General features: G+C 39.3%; 1 protein-coding gene across 2 annotated transcripts in view; it reads left to right on the top strand.

Annotated features, from left to right (window-relative positions):
• BNC2 (basonuclin 2) overlaps nt 1-8,642 on the top strand; it is a 419,913-nt gene that overhangs the window by 168,955 nt on the left and 242,316 nt on the right. For both annotated transcript variants that reach the window (XM_040631459.1, XM_040631458.1), the window contains one exon: nt 4,518-4,601. In XM_040631459.1, coding sequence (XP_040487393.1) covers nt 4,518-4,601 — 84 coding nt within the window. The remainder of the gene's footprint in view (nt 1-4,517; nt 4,602-8,642) is intronic.

Genomic DNA, 8,642 nt, shown 5'->3' with positions numbered 1-8,642 from the left:
ATTCTTGAGCTACAGCTTCTGTATACTTGTCCCTTCTGAGTCTTAGCCTGGAGTTCCACGGGTGAGAAAGATGAGGCCCGGAATGTTGTCTTTAGTTAAATTGTAGCCTGAACAATTAAGATGTAAGTTATCTGCACATCCAGCAACTTAGTTCATCTTCCTGTTTTTCAGTTTTTGTATTCATGTATTGTGTAGCCGTGTTCAGGGTACATCTTCATCTTTACAGTGTTGGGTAATTAATTTCTTTCTTTCTCTGCTCTTTCTCACAGGAGCTCCTGACTAGCTTATTGCCAAATCTATTTCACTTAATGGTCTTCCTGAATTCTTTGTGTTATCTGAGTAATTTTTCCTCTTGCTGCTTGGCATTGTCTAACCACTGAAATGAGGCTGAAGTTCTAATCAGTGCTTTTCTCTGGCTTGGAGTGTGACCGAGCTTGTACCCAGCCACTTCCCTCTGTCCTCTGACGGGACTCTTTTTGGATTCTGTCTCTCCCACTTTCTGCTTCTTAAATTTTGTCTCTTTACTCTTTTCCAAGTTTTTCATGGGTTCAGATAGTTTCCCTCATCCCTGCGACTTCTAGACTGAAGTCACCAAAACACATGCACATCAGAACTTATCTAGGCTTGTGGCCAGACCAACGGAAGAGTCTTGGGCTGACGTGGAAGTTAGTTTGTTTATTTAGGCTCTGACTTTTATAGTGCCTATCAGGCAAACAGCTACCTGAATGTTTAATGTTTAAAAATAAAATAAAATTTCAAATGGGCCCTGACTCTGCAAGAAGCATCCCAGACTCTGTAATCCCTTTTCTTGGTAACATGGTTCTATTCTCAAGTTATCATTTCTGTGCCTCCTTGTTTCTTCCATTGCCCCTTCCTGACACACCCCTTCTACAGCATTCAGTTTCAGTTATTCTGAGTAGTAGCTCCCGTTGTGGGGCCTTTTCAGTCATCTTTTCAGAAGTCTGGCCCCTAACAGTTTTTAATGTGTGATCTCAGTAAACAAAGAACTTGTGTGTGTGTGTGTGTGTGTGTGTGTGTGTGTGTGTAGGAAGCCTGCCATATTTCCTCCCTGCCCCACAAAAAATGTGTTTTCTGGAAGCCCTTTTGACACTGAAGTGAATGCCCACTGGCCCTCCCTTGCTGAATTCCCCTGAGAGGGGAGAAAGAGGGAAAGAGAGGGAGGCCTTTATGCTTGTTGTCATATCTTTTGTTTCTGCTGATTATACACAAAGTAAGTTGTAAATAGCTCTCACACACCCTGATTCCTTTGAGGTATGTCCTGGAGAGTAGATATGCACTCAGCTTCTGCTTACCCTGGGGATTCTAGAGGGTCCCTTTCAAGGCCTCCTACTTCCTGTTACAGCAATAGCAGAATGAAATTTAGATGAGTACTAGACAATTACTATCCCGTAATTAAACCTGTGGCTTACTGTTCAGAAATATTAGCGAATCGGTTTAGTATTTTTTATTGTTTTTAACTTAAATGTTTTTATTACTTTGAAAGCAGAATATACTAAGATGCAAAAAAGAACAAAAAATAAAGTCCCCTAGTCTTACTACTTTTCAGAGATTAAAAAAAAACACAACAAAACACAGTGAAACATTTTGTGAAAATCATTGTAGAGAACTTTCCTTTAAAGTATGGCATTGAAAAAGGCACTAAACACTGGCATGAAGGAAAGCAAATGAAATTGGAGTTCCCCAAATCAATTTAAATTTTATATTCCAGAGAAAACGGTGGTGAGGTACATACCCTATTTTATTATCTTAATTTAAACTGGAGTGATAATAAGGGGCTGGACAATTTATGTCTGTTTTTTCTGTCATGTCTTTGATCGTTTCTAGCTTGCTGTCTCACTACTGAGCCTTCTAAATCAAAAGGCCTAATTGTCTAGGTGTGCGGAATTAGAACTAATTAGGTTATCAACTTTTATATCCTTTGTTTTTTCCTTGGTACATTTTGATGAATTAGGAAACAGAGCGTGCTTTCCCCTTAAATTTTTTTTCTTGATCTTATACTGCCACGAAATGTGGTGGGTGGGGTGGGAGAGGACATTGCTAGACCATGAACCCAGTAGTACAAGTGTGCAGTTTTGTTTTAAGTCTCAATTTCCTCCTCTTTAAGATACAGGAGTCCATTTACCTGGATCCTAATGGATTTTTTTTTTTCTGTTCAGAAACCCTAGATTTCTAAGTTGGAGAGCGCTAACTCATGTCCCTAGCGTAGTTCTTTTTGCGATTTGGGTAGCTGAAACATTCTAGTAGCCTGGCACTGTTTCCTTCTAACTTACTCACAGACCTTTTTGCTTTCTCTCAGAAACCGTGTGTTTCTAAGTGTCCGAGGTTGTAATCGAGTGTAATTGTCGTTTAACTTTCTCCTTTCCCCTAGAGAGTGTTTATAAAATGCATTCTGTGGGGTGGGGTGTGGAATAAAGGAACTAGAAACTTAGTATTGGTGACACAGTCTAATAATATTAAGGTAAGTGGGAATTTGTTTTGTGTACATAAAATAAAGTATTATTTACACTTGATTTGCAATATATATATTCTGGCTCATGGAATGTGCTTTAATCAGTTAAGTAGTCACATTTATTGAGGTTTTATAAGAAGCCATGAGGGGGTTGTTTTGATGTGGAATATTCGAAGATTAATTTTTTTCCCAGTTCTTCTATTGCACCGTAGGGAGAATTACTGTTGCAGAACTCATTAGTGGCCCTCCATATGTCAGCTGAGGGGTGGCATCAGCATCAGTCTGTGTGTGCGACAACACAAATGCGGTGTCTCTGCTCATCTCCGTGCCCCATTTCTTTCTCATTCCTCAAGTTAGAGGGTAATCTCACATTGCTTATGTTGTCCTAGACCACAGAGCAAGTAGTAGGTCTTGATAACACACTTTCTCCACTTCGTCTTTTTTGTAATTTCTTTCCTATGAAACACCAACAAATCCCTCTAGAGTGGAAGCCGCTAAATGCAACTTTTGCATGTTTTTCATTAACTTCTTTGAAGTATGTTCTCAGTCTTCTCATTTCTTAAGTTTGGGCATTGCAGCTTTCTAGCATGGGACCCTGGGCTAGTCATTTACCTACTCGAAGCCTCAGGTTTGTTTGTTTGTTTGTTTGTTTTTCATTTTTCAAAGGGAGATGCTCATATTACGTAAGACGGTTAAAAACAAACAAACAAACAAAAAAAACAGGTTAATCCATGTGTAAGGTGCCCACATGGTGACTGGCACATCACAAGTGCTCAGTAAACGTGACCTCTCTTGCTTCCCCTCTTGGGCCCCACTGTGAAATTTGTGGGTGAAGAGTGGTTAAGTTCAAAGACAGATGATAATCTGGCCATGTCACCTTATAGACATGGAAAAAAGAAAGAATACAAGACTTAAAAAGGAGAGTTGGTCCCAAGAATGTCTAAAGAATTGAGTGCTTTTTTTTAAATATTAGTAATATTCACTGGTAAACTTGCAAAGTGGACTTCATTGAAAACTTTAGAGAAGTGAACTGATTGTGGGTCGAAAGAAAGGGAAGCACATTTGGCTGAAAACTGATCTCTGACCAAAGAAAATTGACTGGCACAGATGATCCTAAGCTGAGTTAAAGCACAGAACACAACAGCAAAGGTGGGCCTTAACAGGGGAAGAAGATAAGTGGTATGAAGCTGATTGATGGATTGAGATTATGATAAAGATAGTTGTATGATTAACAAAGATAGTGTGTGTTTGGAAATATTGAATAGTGATTCAGAGAACTTTTTTAAAAAGTGGAAGACAGGTTTAGGTGGAATCTAACTCATTTTGTCTTTATCTCAAAAAAACCTAAAATGAAGTAAGCAGGTGACAGTAGGCAATATTTTGGGAGGAGATCAACTAATTAAGATAGTTTTGAAAGGGAATCTTTAGTGGCTTTCAGTATAGAATTTTAGATATAGAGAAACACTCTAAATTATAGCTATTTTGTTACCATTTTTATTACTGGAACAGACATAAAATAAGCTTGTTAAAATTTAGAGATAGTGAATAAATAATAAATATTGATAAAGTCTCTCTGTGCTAACCTATACCATGAATAGGAAAAATAAATTTGAACAGGAATTTTAGGCATTAGAGAATACAGTGTTCTTCATTCTCACATAAGAAAATTAAAAGAGGGAAAAACGTCACCAGTGTCAAGCAGAGGTCCTATGTTTCTTTTCTGCTCTACTTTATAACCTTCTCTCTTCCTTCCATCCAGAGATACTTAGTAAATGCCAACTTTGTGCTACATGCTGTGGATACAAAGGGGGAATAAAAATTTTATGGATCTTGTCTTCTTAGAATCTGCCTTCTGGTGGTTAATAAACGTGGTTACATGATATTTATAATATATTTGACCTACTAAGTGTCAAAAACCAATGAAGCCATGATGGTCTGTTTCATACCTGCAGTTGGAATGTCCCTGCTTCTGTCTGGGTCAAATGTGTTTGTGTGTAGTTCTCAGCAGCCTCCACACCCAGCATCTAACTTGGCCATATTCCCCCAGGTTCCAGTGGCATGTGCTGGCAGAGTGCTGGGTGCAGACTTTTGCCCAAACCTGGAGGAGCCAGACCAGAGGCTGGAAGTCCAGGTTGGAGCCTTATTGCTTTATTAGTTGGGGGTGGTGTGACAAACAGTGGTCCCTGAAGGCCATACAGATCTATCTGTGTCATCAGGAGATGGGCAACTGTTGAGACAGGTGTAGAGGAAGAACGAGGGTAGCATGTGTGCCACAAAAAGTCCTTTTTAGGCTAAATTGTCTGTAATTGGAGATAATTCATTTACTCATTCAAGAAACGGTATATACTGCAGTGGATAAGAACATGGTTTCTGAAGGCTGGCTGCCTAGGTTGACACAAGTTACTGTGAGACTTTTGGCAGAGTCACTCAACCAAAACGAGCTTTAGCTTTCCCATCTATAAAATGGAGACTTGCCACCCAAGGTGATTATGAGGAGTAAATGTTAGCATAGGGCCTGGCACATAACAGGCACTCAATAAAGACTAGCTCTTATCTTTTATTTTAAAAGCCTTGTGATCATGTGCTCCATACTGTGCTAGGCACTAGAGACACATGGTGAGCAAGTCATGCTTCCTGCATGATGGTCTGTCAGCTCAGGAGAACAGAAGCCATTGGGCACATAACTAGAAAAGTATGATTTAATGATAAGTATCTTCCCTTTTCAGGGGAAATATGTCCTGTGATACAATATCAGGTTCATTAGCCAAGTGAAAGTATTTACTTGGAATTCAGTTATGTTACGTGGTCTTGGGGCATTAGAAGTAGTTCGGTATATCACAGATAAAAAATATGATGCCTTGGTCAAAGACATACCTCTACTTTACGTGTCCTTTAATATTTAAGGCACGTGTGTGCTACTAGTGCAAAGATACTAGCTGAAGTTGTAACATGGATGGCATCCCCTAGCATGAGCAAACACATACTATTTTTTTTAGGACCTGCATTTGGCATCATTTTCTAAATTTTCAGACTTATGGGTTGAGCCTGGTGAGCTTGGTTTTAAAGCATTTTTACTGATTTAGACACCCTGCAGGAGAAAGGAGAATAGTTTTAAAAATTGACTTCTGCACAGTTGGAGTGAAGGTGGAAGTGGTGGTAGGAGAAGGTTTCAGTTTTTATGGTACTGAAGAGTGTACCATCTCCTGCACACCTGCTCTTGGCCTAGGGAAGACCACCTGAGCTCTGCTGTGCCACAAGCTGGTACTGTCTGGGTGGTGTATGGCTGTGGTACAACAGAAAAGCAGGTGTGACACATATGAGACATGATCATGTATTTCCCAGTTTTAGAAAGCGAACAGCTTGTGTGTGACACATAAATGCAGAATGATGGAAGACTTTTCATGGAGAGTGGTCTGATCCTTGACCTCTTTGGGTAGGACGAGTGATGTTCTTCAAACACATCACCTGGAATGGTCTGTCACGGGTGGTTGTTGGATAATCTGTGAACCTTGAGTTATGAAGCAAAGAGCAATGGGTTTTGCAGATGTGGCTGTGTGAAATAAAACTGAAAGAGACCGACGGAGCATATTATTTTAACATACCAAGAGAGAAGATGTATATTTACTGTTTAAGTGAAACCCTGGTTGTAGGTAAACATTTGTAGAGTTAACAATTGATCACGGTCCTTGCAAAGAAGACCAAGCCCCGGGGCAAAGAAATGAGTCTCATTTTATTGGACTCCTCCTCTTGCAACACCATGTTGGCAGACCGAGTGGAAAGGTTGAATCTGTTCAAAGAGTCAAGTGTGGTGAATTGGTGCATTAACTGGGACCCATTTGAACGTTTCCTTCTCTTTTTCCTCTTCCTTTCTAAATATGGCTTCCATACATTTTAACGATATCTGGTACATACCCATATTATGTCAGTCATAAAAAAAACCCTGACACTTAATATGTTCTTCACCAGGTAACAATTTCAGGAGTAGTTTTTAGCTTTGAGTCCTTTCATTCTTGCTATGGCATGTATTCTGATCTTTTTTTTTTTTTCTCCCTAAGAAATGTGCCATTTCTTAGTTTTCAGTCTAATTCTGCACTCCAGGGAATTCACCATAGGACTTGCCAGAGGCATCTATTTTCCCTTCTTGGATCTCAGGCTGTCCCCCAGGGCCAGGCATTATAACCACCAGAGGATTTGCTGTTTGGGCCTCTTAATTCTAAGAAAACCTCTTGTACACCTTGATTTAGGAGCAATAGTTTGTTTATATCCTTTCCAATGAAGGACTTTCATTTAGACACACAGCGCCCATATCTGATTTACTTTTCAATTTTAGCTGACATAATTTCTCATGACTGGTAGAGTCCCTTTCTGTTCTTACCCCTTTTCTTTTCACCTTTTTTTCTATCCCTAAAATTTCAGATGGTTTAGGAACTTTATTGCTTAGCAATCCCAAGATCCCTGACACCCTTTCGTGAACATATCTTTGGTTTTGAATGACTGTTATCCTGATGTCTGTGTCTTGACTTTTGCAAGGGTGTCTGCTGGCCTTTTGTGTTAATATGCTTGATTTATTAGAAAAGTAGCTGGAGATCAAGACTTTGATTCACTGTCTAATTTTGTTGATTTTCCTCAGTAGTTTTTGAAGTGAGTATGAAACTGTGTGCTTTCTTTAGCTTGGGAGGTTAACTGATTGTATATTAGCAAAAAATTGTGCTCTTATTTAACTATTTTCTAGGAAGTGGTTATTCAAGTTTAGACTTCTCTTAATTGCTGTTAAATATTATATTTTCAATCAGAGAAAAGTTACTTTTTGAGTCTAACTGTGCCTTATCCTCTATTAAGTTGTTACAGCTAATCAAACACAGTTCCTTTCTTGGTTGGGAATTCAAGATGTGGGGTTGACTTGATATTTTTCACCACTAAAGTGCTTAGAAAATTAGAGTAAATAATGAACCAATATTTCAGTACCAGATTAGACACAATTTACTGTGATGTTTCATAAACCACAGACTCCTTTCTTCTGTGAATGCGTGAAGGATCACTTTTTTTTTTTTCCCAGACATACCGGGGTGCAAGTGTAAATTTCCATAAAATTTAAATGAGGTGCTTCCTGTAATTAATGAACAATTGTGGCTGCTCTCTAGTCTGCATTGTAATTAACCGTGATCAGGCTTGTTTAGTGATGACACTGTTCCTGTAATAATTTGACAAGCTACTGTGAATTTGCCAGGTTATTAAACAACCTGCAGCATTCACTTATGGAATCACAGGGATGAGTTTGGCGGCTGCTGCTAGTTAAATGCAGCATAAGAGTGAACTGAAAGCTGCTTATTGAAGTCTATCGATCACCATGACCAGATTTAAATTCCTATGATTTTGGAGAAGTTAATTAATTTTGTGTGGGTTGTCTTGAAAACTTTTTATTGCATAATAAACCTGCTAGGGCAAAGCTGGTCATTTTTATGAACTCATAATGAAGCCAGCAAATTTTCTGTATTATTATCACCAGTATGGACCAAAAAGATTTTGAGGTTTCCCCTTCCCACCCTATTAAACAGGTATAATTATTTAAAAAACAACAACAAACTGTTTCCTCTCCAAATTCATTCACAACATTCCTCAAATACAAGTTCACTCTTGTGTGTGTGTGTGTGTATGTGTGTGTGTGTGTGAGAGAGAGAGAGAGAGAGAGAAAGAGAGACAGAGGGAGAGAGGGAGAGAAACAGCAGATGACCTTGTGCTAAACACAGTCGTGTTGCAGGTAGAACAAGCCATCTAAGTGGCCTGGTAGCCTTATGCCCATGGTCACTAGTGCACCCGCCTTCCCCAGCCCCCCTCAGGTTAAGAACTGTTCAAAACGTTACTGTCTAGTTACTGTGGTGTCTTTCATTCAGATTCTGTTTATTGACTAAACCACAAGGATTCCTGCCCAAAGTACCAGGCGGTCTATGCTTGACTGATTTTGATTTTCTAACATCAGCCCTGGGGTTTATTTGAAAAATGTACATACACTGCAGCTTTAACAAGTCAAGTGACTGCATGTTTTTGACCACGGAGTAGAGTATATCTGAAGATCATTAAATTTAGTGGGGGGGAGGAGGGGTGGAGAATAAGTGTAGTAGTCATTGTACCATTGCAGAATGTGTGTGTGTGTGTGTGTGTGTGTGTGTGTGTG

The sequence above is a fragment of the Ursus maritimus genome, unplaced genomic scaffold (assembly GCF_017311325.1).
Source record: "Ursus maritimus isolate PB19 unplaced genomic scaffold, ASM1731132v1 scaffold_17, whole genome shotgun sequence".
Taxonomy (NCBI): Eukaryota; Metazoa; Chordata; class Mammalia; order Carnivora; family Ursidae; genus Ursus; species Ursus maritimus.
Note: the sequence above shows the minus strand (reverse complement) of the source record. Positions and strands in the feature narration are given on the sequence as shown.